Raw genomic sequence first — 13,280 nt, forward strand, 5'->3', positions numbered from 1 at the left:
ACTATAAGCCCTACCTGAACCAAACTTGCATGGATGATGCATCTAGGGATGGACACTACCAGACTTGCTTCTGATGCTGGATGTGACCTACATTTTCATTCCTAAGTAACTATGAGCCCTATTTGGACCAAACTTGCATGGATGATGCATCTAGGGATGGACACTACCAGCCTTGCTTCTGATGCTGGATCTGACCTACATTTTCATTCCCAAGTAACTATAAGCCCTAGTTAAATCAAACTTGCATGGATGATGCATCTAGGGATGGACACTACCAGACTTGCTTCGGATGCTGGATCTGACCTACATTTTCATTCTTAAGTAACTGTAAGCCCTAGCTAAACCAAACTTGCATGGATGATGCATCCTAGGATGTACCCTATCAGACTTGCTTGGGATGCTGGATCTGACCTATATTTTCCATACAAGAGACCACGTTAAAGTTTTTGGAACAGATCAATCCGAATGAACTTGAAGTCTTTGATATCTGCAGTATCAACAGTTATGAATATTTGTTTACACAATACATGTTTTTCACACTACACGCATAGAAATGTGTATATGCCATGTAGAGGGTTAAGCACAACTTGCAAGAATATTGTTGTTGGGATGAATACTTAATATTAAGAAAATATGATTAGTAGGAATTGCATTTCTTAAACTGATCACATTCGTTGAGGTGAGCTTCGTAATCTTTGATTACCTATGTTTAATACATAGTGTAGTACTAAATGCCTACAGCTAATTTTCTGTTGTGGAAAAAACATTTTACTGAAAAAATCACTTTTTTCATGATTTTTTTTAATATAATTTTGCAGTTTGAGTTAAATATATCTTTATTCATGGGAATATTATTTTGTTTTTAAGAAGTTATAAAGTGTTATTCTTAACTAAATTAAAATGTAACGTTTTGTGGAATCTGCAGAATTTTTAGCTAGGGTTCAATTTTGGTATTATTAGCAAGACCTTTAATTGAGATATTGTAGAATGTAGACATACATGTACTTTTTTCCGCGGCATCATAATTCTGTGGAATCTCAATATCTGTTTAATCCGAAGGTAGAAAATTACGTGGATTTCTTAGACTGTCACTATATACCTTGCAGCTATTTTAAGTACATTTGAACAAATTTCTGTAGAAAATTTGTGACCGCATACACAGTGTTAATTAATACCATGCAGAAAAAATTACTTTTACAATAACCAAAATTGAATATTGCTTATAATTCATTCTGAATCAATGGTTATTGCTGCTATGGATTTTGACATTATGGACATGATGAAATTAACAAAATTATTTCTTCCTGAAAATGTTATTACCGTAAATCTGGAAATTTTTACTGTAGATAAATTTTTAGCAAATTTGCACGTGCATTGCATTCGCAAAAATATTTTTCTTAAAAATAAATCAACATGTGAAGAATGTTTTCTGAAGACTCGTGTCTTTTTTTAACTCAGTGCATAGGCGTCGGTAAGCACTGGTCAATTTAAAAGAAACCTGTTTACACTAGTCTACTATATAACTACAAGTTAATTACCCGTGCGTGTAAATTGCCCTCATTATATGCAATATCGTCCGATGATTTGACAAGCACTGAGGCGGTATGCCCCTTTTTATAATTATTTTCATCAATTAATTTGCCAATAAAGAGAGAACTGTCATTTTATCTAACCGTGTATCAACATGGGCGATAACTCAAACTCAGTGCATTTACTTGAAAGTTCCAAATGTAATGGGGCATGTAAATTTTAGGTGAGGAAAAAAGAAACGTTCAGAAAATAAAGTATATTTTTTCTTCATTTGGATTTTAGTTTAGGTCAAAAGGCATACACAACCTCTAAAATGTTTGTTATAATTGATTTAGAAATTATTTTCAGTGCAATTACTTTTGTATTTTCATCAAAATTGTTTCGGAGCGATTTTGCAATATCTTGCCACGTTGCGAATTTATTGGTGGTATTCTAACCACAGGGGCTTGTGTGGAAAAAATAAATAAGTTAAAAAAATTAGTACCTAGAAGGAAAAAACGTGCTTTTTCTCCTAGGTACTAATTTTTTTAACTGATTTATTTTCTCTATACAAGCCCCTGTGTTCTAACTGGGCATATTATTTGAAACATAACCTGATATGAAAAGCTTCAGTGATTTTAATTTTTAGCACCAGTGGCAATTCGCAAAAATTTGAAGCGTAAAAATTAATCAACAGCTTTTTGACCCAAAATCGCAAAAATAAATCGACGTAAAAATTTCCAGATTTACGGTATATAATTAGGGCTATTCCAGAAAAAACATGTATGGGGGGGTTAGAAGGCACTTTTATTTTTAACCCACCACCCATACATTTTTAATTGCTTTCTCCCCACCGCCAATCAAATCAAAAATGCTTTTAATACAACCACCCATCTAAATTTAAATACTTTTTTAAAGAATTGTGTTTAAAGTTATGTTTAATAAAATTTTATGTACTGGTACTTTTTTCAAGGATTTGCACTTTATGAAACTTGAAATGAATGTTCGCTTTTTGGATGTATCCAAACAATTGACTCATTTTAAAAATATCATGCACAAAACTTTCATTTTTTCATTACGTTGAAAATAGTTTAAATATTGTTAGAAAATAATTTAGAAAGATATTTTACACAAAAGTTTTGTAAGATTTTACAATCAGCTAATTTTTTTAGTTCAAGTCCAAAGTTCTTTTGAAACACAGGCCACATAGTTCCTGCTGTAGCCTATAGGTTTCTTGTTTTTTTTTTTTTTTTTTTTGGGTGGGGGGGGGGGGGGGGTTGGGGGACTAAAGTTATGTAGGGCATTGTCTATTTAGTGTAACGTGAAAAAAAATATGAAGTCTTAATGTCACCTAACAACCCTGCAGGCACTTGTTTCTGAAATATATTTTTTAAACTCATTTGTATGTTATGGCCGGGTTAAAAATATATTCGAGGTAACACTCAACAGGTTAAGGATTGGCACATGTATGTACTAACATAATACATGTATATTGTTACATACCCTGTTATATATAAACAATATTTTACACCGTATTTTGGGATAAAATAAAATATTTGACTTGCAAACTCCATAGTCATGCTCTAAAATGTTTATTATCAGATACGTTTTTTCTACTTTCGGTTTTAATCAAACGATCTCTCTGATTGTTTCTAATATCATTTAATTTACCAATGTAATCATGTTTGAATATATTGCTGGTATGAAACTTGAGCTGAAAGCAACAAAGAACACAAGAACACAAAGAAATTGTGTCCCAATCCTCCACTGTCATCATTTGTACCATGTGCTTTTATAATCATCTTCCATGTTTCCGGTTTGTTCGATTCTACTTTCACTTTCAGTGTAAACACACTTCTCAACTGTTTAGGACGTTTTTTTTTTAAATAAATATCAATATTTACTGGCTTATACAAAATGAAACGAAGGAAGTTCTTTGCAGTTGATTATTTGTGAGGGTAAGTGCAACCACCCATCTAAAAATATATTTGATGAGGACAACCACCCATGCAAATTTAATTGCTCCAGTCCCCATTACCCATACAAAAATATATGAAGTGCCGTCCAACCCTCCCATACATTTTTTTCTGGAATAGCCCTTATCAATAATGGGGATAAATTGCAAAATTCAAGTCACACTTAAAATTTCACTTAGAACAAAAGTGTCTATATATACCCTTAAAATAAGGAAAATCACTCCTCCTTCCCTCTGCTCTTGACATAAGTGATTCATAGCTAAAACCAATAAAGCCTGTACCTTCTGTTGTGAGTTCATCCAGTGACTCCTCCTCTTCCTCTGTGCCTCCCCAGAACCAGCTGAACCCCCTCCCCCAGCCTCACCCACCTCCTGCCTTACCCTTCACCTTACCCCTACACATACCTTCTGTTGTGAGTTCATCCAGTGACTCCTCTTCTTCCTCTGTCCCTCCCCAGAACCAGCTGAACCACCCTCCCCCAGCCTTCTTCTTCTCCACCTGTCTCTTCTTCAGTTCTTCCTGCCTCCTTCTTTCTCTCTCTCCTGTTTCTTCTTTATACTGAATTTTAGAAAAGAAAACAATAAGTATTAGATCTGTTTGTGTAATGACACTATTTCCCTTAAGGCAATAAGCCCTGGATCGAACCAAGTATGACAATGACCATGCATACTGATGTTTCAAAGTGTCAAACATTTATATATTTATATAATTAAAGTTATAATAAATAGTCAAGAATATCAAGATGCAGGGGTCCCGTGTTCGATTCCCGGTCCAGCCATACATTTTCTCCCTTCCTGTTACAATATTAAGCCCAATGTTTTTTGTGGTTTTAATCCCACAACATTTTAACAACGCTTTTCTGTTAATCCACAAACAATTTCCTTGACCTCCTTCATGACCTTTGAACTTGATATTGTCATTATCTTACTACATTAGCTTTTGATTCATGTGAAAATAACACTGACATCAGTTTATTCACAAAACATCAGTATCTTATTGACTTTCCTTTGAGTGCTTTCCCCTTATGTTTCTGTGGTTATTTTACCTTGAGTCTAGCCTCAGTCCTAGCCCTCAGTATGTTGGTGACGTCCATTGTTTTCTCCAATTGTTCAACCTTCTGTTTAATTCCCTGGTCCTTGGGAGACTCCAGGTGTTGTTTGTACACCTGCCAGTATTTTACATAGTCTTGCCTACAAGTATTCAAACAGAAAAAGCATATTTCATATTTCATCAATGACACATTTCGCAAATAGTAAGAAACTACATTTTCCCTTCTAATAATTTTTCTTGATCTCATATAAATGTAAGTAAGTAAGTGAAGACAACTTGAACACAGATAAGATCTAGACTCACTTGTACTGGACTATCTGGGGCCATGTGTAAGGTTTGATGTTAAACTCCACAACTGAGTCGTAGGCATATCTCCACCAGGACTTGGGACTCTTCTTCACAGATACCGTGGGGCGGAATTTCCTGTACCGCCGATTCACTTCCAACCTTTTGGAAAATTCCAGCCATCTTGTAACACTCAAATACTGCAAGGTCAGAGTATAGATTCACAATAAATGCTGCAAATCTGGATCAATTTCTAATTTTTTGCCAAAAAAATAAATAATTACGATTTATCTTAAACGTGTGATTCAGACCAATCCATTGACATTCAATTATTTCAATCTGCTGCAAACAGAGCAGTTTAAGTAGGTTGTTCAAAAGATAGCTAAATTTAACACATTAGTTAACAATATTCAATCCTCGGCTGACTCCGCTTTGCTTGTTTGCGTGCAAGGTTCAAGCCATCTAAATAAGGAACTTCGTTAACTATGTAAAGATTTGAATAACCTGGCCCTGTAAAACATGCTGATAAAGAACTGCTAGGGATGGGCAAGTTTGCTTTGTTATAATAAATGCAATTTCTTCTATTCAATTGGTTAGCTTTACAATATGTTTTAAACACAGTGGGAATGAAAATCACTTAAGTTTCTATAAGTGACAATTAATTATAAGCATGTTCTCTATATGCGCATTTCACTGTACTGCTTAATAATGAAGTTTTCAGGATAATGATTCTGTTTCATGGGATGTACCTGTTTGTGTGAAACTCTGGCGGTAGCATCCCCTATAGACAACTGTATGTACAGCTTAGGCATCTTATAGTCATCCACGTTATACAGAATCACCTTGGCCTCCGCAGTAAATGGAGTCAGCACTAGAAAACAAAGAGGAGAAAAGAAAATACATGTACAACAGAAGTGTGGGACAATATTAATATGGTATGCCTTCAGTAAAACTTTGATAATATTTATACAGTGGGACAAAGAGAAACCCAAGAGATATCCAAAAATATAAGATATAAAGTTATTAAGTTTAATGGTTATTTGTTCATTGTTTAACGTCCCTCTGTTAGTTATCTCATATGGAGACGCCACCACTCGCTGGTGGAGGGCTGCAAATTTTGTCCTATAATAGGCACTTAGCAGGGGGCGATCTTTTTCAGGTCAGCACCTACTGCCACATGGGACCTCTGTTTATTCAGTTTTATCCAAAAGGCTGGTTTGCATGTCTCACAATGGGATTCAAACCCGCGACATATACATGTAGCAGATGCATGTACTTTAACCACTTTGCCATGTGGGCTACTTTTACTTTAAAATATATAGTTCAAAATATATAACGAATCAAAAGTGTCATTTTTTGACATGGAATTTGAGATATCAATATGTGATACTGCAAACCAACATTTATTTGCATGGTATTGCTAGAAATAACTGTAACTCCTTTAAGAATTTCTTGGCATTGATATCATATATTTAACCAATAATCATTAAGAATATGGAATTACCTGAGGAAAATTTATCTTTTGAAATCATCTTGGACCTGATGGACTGCTTCAATAGACTCTGTAGATAAAAAATAACAACAAATTGTGTATTAAAATTGCTATTAAACATTTGGTATTGTATACAATATGATCTACTGCTTTAAGATTTTTCAAAAAAAAAACACAGAAAAAAACATTTCACTTTCTGCCCTGTAAGTCTTGAAACACATACCTTCCAATCTCCTGACGGAACAAGATGTTTGCCTCCCACGAGATCACTACTGCTGACCCGTGAATTCCAATACAGAGAGAAATCGGACACTTTACCCAGCTGTAAAACAACAAAAGTCATTATTTACTCCAGCAACTTACAACTTATATATTCTGAAGTACAACTGTCTTATTAGAAAACTTGTCTTAATTCAAGTGTATTTGACATCAAATGAAACTAAGATTTGGCTATTCTTAGACAGATGTCACATTCATGCTGGTTCAATCTTGAGCAAACACATGATGGTGCCACTACGAGATGCATATGTTCAATATTTTTGTTTATATTACTGGTAAATAACCTTATATGTCAAACCTTACATCTAAACAGGGTCAATTTTTAGCTCACCTGAGCCGAAGGCTCAAGTGAGCTTCTCTGATCACATTTTGTCCGGCGTCCGTCTGTCTGTCTGTCTGTCTGTCCGTCTGTCTGTCCGTAAACTTTTCACATTTTTGACTTCTTCTCAAGAACCACTGGGCCAATTTCAACCAAACTTGCCACAAAGCATCCTTGGGTGAAGGGGATTCAAGTTTGTTCAAATGAAGGGCCATGCCCTTTTCCAAGGGGAGATAATTATGAATTAGTGAAAAATTATTGGCATTTAAAAAAAATCTTCTCCTCAAGAACCAATGGGCCAGGAAAGATGAAACTCATGTGGAATCATCCTCAGGTAGTGTAGATTCAAGTTTGTTCAAATCTACCCGGTAGGAAAATTCTTGAAAAATCTTCTTCTCAAGAAATACAAAGCCATGATTGGTCATATTTATATGGAAGCATCCTCAGGTAGTGTAGATTCAAGTTTGTTCAAATCATGACCACCAGGGGTAGGGCGGGGCCACAATGGCCGACCAAAGTTTTACATAGAAAGATATAGAAAAATTCTTTAAAAATCATCTTCTCAAGAATAGTAAAGCCATGATTGGTCATGGGACTTCTTTTGGATTAAAACTTTTCAATAATAAACCAATTTTCTACTTTTTCCTAGCCACAGTGCTCAGGTGAGCGATGTGGCCCATGGGCCTCTTGTTTTTTTAGGATTTTAGGATCCTAGCTATCAACCTTGCCTATGAATTTCACAATACCTGGCAACCTTATTTAGGATTTTTACAGTAACAATCTTGTCTTGGTTTTTACAATAACAATCTTGTGTTGATTTTTCCGTTACATACTGTAGGCAGGGATATTTTCGCCTCAATTTATTTTCACCTTTTCACACTTGCAGGCAATTTCGCCCTGTTTTAAATTCACCCTAATGAAGAATGGATGAAACAGGCAAAAATAAAATGGGTCTGAGTGAAAATTTCCCTGTATACAGTAGTGACCTTGTGCAGTATTTTTACTATACACATAATGTTACCTTGTGTAGGATTTTTGCCGTGCTGTCTAGCTCCACCTCCTCCCATCTGTCGTTTGTCGTAAATACGTAAAGTCCTCCCAGAATTCCCCCCGCAGCGAACGGAGTGCCGGGGTTTGACACTGTATCCTCGTATCTAATGTGTACATTACTTATTTTTATCTGAAAGAGAGAAATTTTGTGTAAAAATGTCATGAATAATAGACGACTTTCACATTTACAAAAGTTATTCCCCTTTGCAGGGTCAATCCGGGGTCAACCGGCGTAAGACACTGTTTTCCCTCTAAAACCTTACAAACTTTATGGGTCAGTATCTCAGAAATTAAATCAGTATAAATATGTTCAATAAGTTTTTCATGTTGACCCATATTCTGGCAATACAGATACAGATCGAAATTTTCCAATAACGTTTGAAGATTAAAAATATTACTGTCAGTTCAGACAGTGACTTGCACTACACAAGTTATTTCACTTTGTTATTACATTTCTCTGCATGTCAGAACTATATATCCCACAACAGACAACATGTTCTTGATGAAAACATTTTAGTATCATTTTTGCAGAAAAATTCTTAACAATAATCATACTCAATCTGTGTACCACATTATAACTATAAATCTTGCAGACAGTGACAATGCAGAATTATAACCAAAAATTATTTTTGACAGTCACTGCTTTCTTTAATAAGTGTACATACCTGAATGTTGTTCAGAATGTACTTTCCAATCTTTTCAAACAGACCAGGGTGTTTCTCTGCTTCCTTAGCTGCAAATAAAATATGGAATTTTATTTGATAAATTCTTACATAAAGTTAACAAAATCTAGCTCAATGACATTTCATACTTTCATGTGACATTTTTCTGAGTACTACTCAGACTCAGGAACCCGTACCGGGAGCAATGCCAGTTTGAGAAACAGTTGACTACTCTCAGACTGATGATGGTTGAAAAATGATACTAACAGACTTAAGGTAAAATCTATAGTGCTCTGGGCATAACCTGTTTGAGTGAACGATTCAATGTGATACTCAAAGACTTCCTTTAGAACTCAAGGATCCATTGCCTTGAGCATGGCCTGTTCGAGTTAACTGAGCGATACTCACGGACTTTCTGTAGGACTGGGGGATCCAGTGCCTTGAGCATGGCCTGTTTGAGTTAACTGAGTGATACTCACAGACTTTCTGTAGGACTGGGGGATCCAATGACTTTAGCATGGCCTGTTTGAGTTAACTGAGCGATACTCACAGACTTTCTGTAGGACTGAGGGATCCAGTAACTTAAGCATGGCCTGTTTTGAGTTAACTGAGCGATACTCACAGACTTCCTGAAGGACTGAGGGATCCAGTGACTTGAGCATGGCCTGTTTGAGTGATACTCACAGACTTTCTGTAGGACTGAGGGATCCAGTGACTTAAGCATGGCCTGTTTGAGTTAACTGAGCAATACTCACAGACTTTCTGAAGGACTGAGGGATCCAGTGACTTGAGCATGGCCTGTTTGATTAACTGAGTGATACTCACAGACTTTCTGAAGGACTGAAGGATCCAGAGACTTGAGCATGGCCTGTTTGATTAACTGAGTGATACTCACAGACTTTCTGAAGGACTGAAGGATCCAGAGAATTGAGCATGGCCTGTTTGATTAACTGAGTGATACTCACAGACTTTCTGAAGGACTGAAGGATCCAGAGACTTGAGCATGGCCTGTTTGATTAACTGAGTGATACTCACAGACTTTCTGAAGGACTGAAGGATCCAGAGAATTGAGCATGGCCTGTTTGATTAACTGAGTGATACTCACAGACTTTCTGAAGGACTGGAGGATCCAGAGACTTGAGCATGACCTGTTTGATTAACTGAGTGATACTCACAGATTCTGAGTGATACTCACAGACTTTCTGTAGGACTGAGGGATCCAGTGACTTGAGCATGGCCTGTTTGAGTGATACTCACAGACTTTCTGTAGGACTGAGGGATCCAGTGACTTGAGCATGGCCTGTTTGAGTGATACTCACAGACTTTCTGTAGGACTGAGGGATCCAGTGACTTGAGCATGGCCTGTTTGAGTTAACTGAGTGATACTCACAGACTTTCTGTAGGACTGAGGGATCCAGTGCCTTGAGCATGGCCTGTTTGAGTTAACTGAGCGATACTCACAGACTTTCTGTAGGACTGAAGGATCCAGAGAATTGAGCATGGCCTGTTTGATTAACTGAGTGATACTCACAGACTTTCTATAGGACTGAAGGATCCAGAGAATTGAGCATGGCCTGTTCGATTAACTGAGTGATACTCACAGACTTTCTGAAGGACTGAAGGATCCAGAGAATTGAGCATGGCCTGTTTGATTAACTGAGTGATACTCACAGACTTTCTGTAGGACTGAAGGATCCAGAGAATTGAGCATGGCCTGTTTGATTAACTGAGTGATACTCACAGACTTTCTGAAGGACTGAAGGATCCAGAGAATTTAGCATGGCCTGTTTGAGTGATACTCACAGACTTTCTGTAGGACTGAGGGATCCAGTGACTTGAGCATGGCCTGTTTGAGTGATACTCACAGACTTTCTGTAGGACTGAGGGATCCAGTGACTTGAGCATGGCCTGTTTGAGTTTCTGCTCCATCTCCTCTACTCTCTGTTTGTTGTAGGAGTCCATGGTAACCGGACTCAGTAGAATGTAAAGTCCATCCAACTCCAGGCGGACCTCCGTCCCTCCAAACAAAATCCCCCATGGTATGGACAGACGAATGTAGTCTGTTATAATTGTAATAATATTTAGTGGGGTTTTTTAACAGAATTTTTACTTAATTTGTGAGTAACAAAAATATACAGCCATCAATACTTATCATAAAGCATTTACCTAAGTGTCCTACTTTCACCTCAAATGCTTGTTCCTTGCCAAACTAAAAAGAAAAATTTAATAAATTTATTTATTTTCATCAATTCATTACAGCCTTGAGCATATAAACATAACAAGTACTTTAATAGTATACTTTAAACAAGAGGCCCAGGGGCCACAGCGCTCACCTGAGCACATCAGCTAGGAAAAAACACATCAGATCAGAACTGAAAGTTAATTTAAGTTGGGGGGGGGCTTGAATTTTAACCCCCAAGGGGATCATAATTTGAACGAACTAGAATCTACATTACCTGAGGATGATTCCATACAAATATTACTAATCCTGGCTTTGAAGTACTTGAAAAGAAGATTTTTAAAGATTTTTCCTATATATTCCTATGTAAAACTTTGATCGGCCATTTTGGCCCCGCCCTACCCCCGGGGGTCATGACTTGAACAAACTTTAATCTACACTACCTGAGGATGATTCCACATGAGTTTCATCTTTCCTGGCCCAGTGGTTCTTGAGAAGAAGATTTTTAATGATTTTTCCTATATATTCCTATGTAAAACTTTGATCAGCCATTTTGGCCCCGCCCTACCCCCGGGGGTCATGAATTGAACAAACTTGAATCTACACTACCTGAGGATGATACCACATAAGTTTCATTTTTCCTGGCCCAGTGGTTCTTGAGAAGAAGATTTATAAAGATTTTTCCTATATATTCCTATGTAAAACTTTGATCGGCCATTTTGGCCCCGCCCTACCCCCGGGGGTCATGACTTGAACAAACTTGAATCTACACTACCTGAAGATGATTCCACATGAGTTTCATCTTTCCTGGCCCAGTGGTTCTTGAGAAGAAGATTTATAAAGATTTGTTCTATATATTCCTATGTAAAACTTTGATCGGCCATTTTGGCCCCGCCCTACCCCCGGGGGTCATGACTTGAACAAACTTGAATCTACACTACCTGAGGATGATTCCACATGAGTTTCATCTTTCCTGGCCCAGTGGTTCTTGAGAAGAAGATTTTTAATGATTTTTCCTATATATTCCTATGTAAAACTTTGATCGGCCATTTTGGCCCCGCCCTACCCCCGGGGGTCATGACTTGAACAAACTTGAATCTACACTACCTCAGGATGATACCACATAAGTTTCATTTTTCCTGGCCCAGTGGTTCTTGAGAAGAAGATTTATAAAGATTTTTCCTATATATTCCTATGTAAAACTTTGATCGGCCATTTTGGCCCCGCCCTACCCCCGGGGGTCATGACTTGAACAAACTTGAATCTACACTACCTGAAGATGATTCCACATGAGTTTCATCTTTCCTGGCCCAGTGGTTCTTGAGAAGAAGATTTTTAAAGATTTGTTCTATATATTCCTATGTAAAACTTTGATCGGCCATTTTGGCCCCGCCCTACCCCCGGGGGTCATGACTTGAACAAACTTGAATCTACACTACCTGAGGATGATTCCACATGAGTTTCATCTTTCCTGGCCCAGTGGTTCTTGAGGAGAAGATTTTTTAAAAATGCCAATAATTTTTCTCTAAATCATGATTATCTCCCCTTGGAAAAGGGCGTGGCCCTTCATTTGAACAAACTTGAATCCCCTTCACCCAAGGATACTTTGTGCCAAGTTTAATTGAAATTGGCCCAGTGGTTCTTGAGAAGAAGATGAAAATGTGAAAAGTTTACGACAACGACAACGCCGACAACGACGACGACGACGACGACAACGCCGACAACGACAACGACAGACAACGGACAAATTGTGATCAGAAAAGCTCACTTGAGCCTTTGGCTCAGGTGAGCTAAAAAAAGATAAATGTAGCTAGTTTAATTGCCATTTAAATATGAACTTTTTTGTAACATTTTCCTGGCACGTAAACGGTAAAGTATCCAAATTAACAGTCAAAAAAACCTGGAAAGCATCAGATATTTTGGATAGCTGGTCTTTTGGAGTGTCCTTTGGACATAATCAAGAATCAAAATTTCATAATCTTTTTTTTTTATTAAGGTTCATAAACCCTCTGCTCACTCATATGAAATTTTTCTTCATCTCTTACGATTTTCGAAAGGAAATCTATATGCTGAATGAAATACAAACAATTATAGCATGGCTTGCGGGGCAAAATTTGACAAAAAAGGCACTTAAACTTGACAAATTTATAAAGGAATAATAGACATTTGTGTCATTAAGGGTTATCTCTCTTACCAGAGTATCACTGTACCTTTAGTCATGGTACATCAAATCTTATTTTTATTTATACCTGTAATGTTAGGAAGTCCGTCTAAAATGTAAGAAAATAAAATTTAATCAAACAAAATTCATGAAATCTGTAAGCTAAATGTTCTTATATGGTGTTTTGATGAAAAAATAGCATTTTAGATATAATATTTTACAGTTAACTTTTTGATTGAACATTTCATTTGGCTGACTGAAATTCTTTTTATAAGCAAAATGATTGACATATCATTATTATGGTTGTTACTTTAAAGT

The 13,280-nt window shown here is 36.8% G+C and overlaps 1 protein-coding gene across 1 annotated transcript; it reads right to left on the reverse strand.

Moving 5' to 3' along the window:
* Positions 1 to 3,845: 3,845 nt before the first annotated feature.
* On the reverse strand, positions 3,846 to 13,066 carry LOC134231676 (intermembrane lipid transfer protein VPS13A-like). The gene is made up of 11 exons (XM_062713654.1): positions 13,051 to 13,066; positions 10,789 to 10,831; positions 10,488 to 10,682; positions 8,626 to 8,693; positions 7,932 to 8,090; positions 6,536 to 6,634; positions 6,325 to 6,382; positions 5,570 to 5,691; positions 4,839 to 5,020; positions 4,531 to 4,675; positions 3,846 to 4,043 (listed from the first exon to the last, which is right to left on the reverse strand). The coding sequence occupies exons 3-11, from the start codon at positions 10,582 to 10,584 to the stop codon at positions 3,846 to 3,848; spliced, it is 1,128 nt and encodes a 375-aa protein (XP_062569638.1). The 5' UTR covers positions 10,585 to 10,682; positions 10,789 to 10,831; positions 13,051 to 13,066.
* Positions 13,067 to 13,280: the final 214 nt, after the last annotated feature.

Source organism: Saccostrea cucullata, unplaced genomic scaffold (genome assembly GCF_032062105.1).
Source record: "Saccostrea cucullata isolate Sc308-1 unplaced genomic scaffold, CSIRO_AGI_Scuc_v1 ctg3964, whole genome shotgun sequence".
In the NCBI taxonomy this organism is placed as follows: Eukaryota; Metazoa; Mollusca; class Bivalvia; order Ostreida; family Ostreidae; genus Saccostrea; species Saccostrea cuccullata.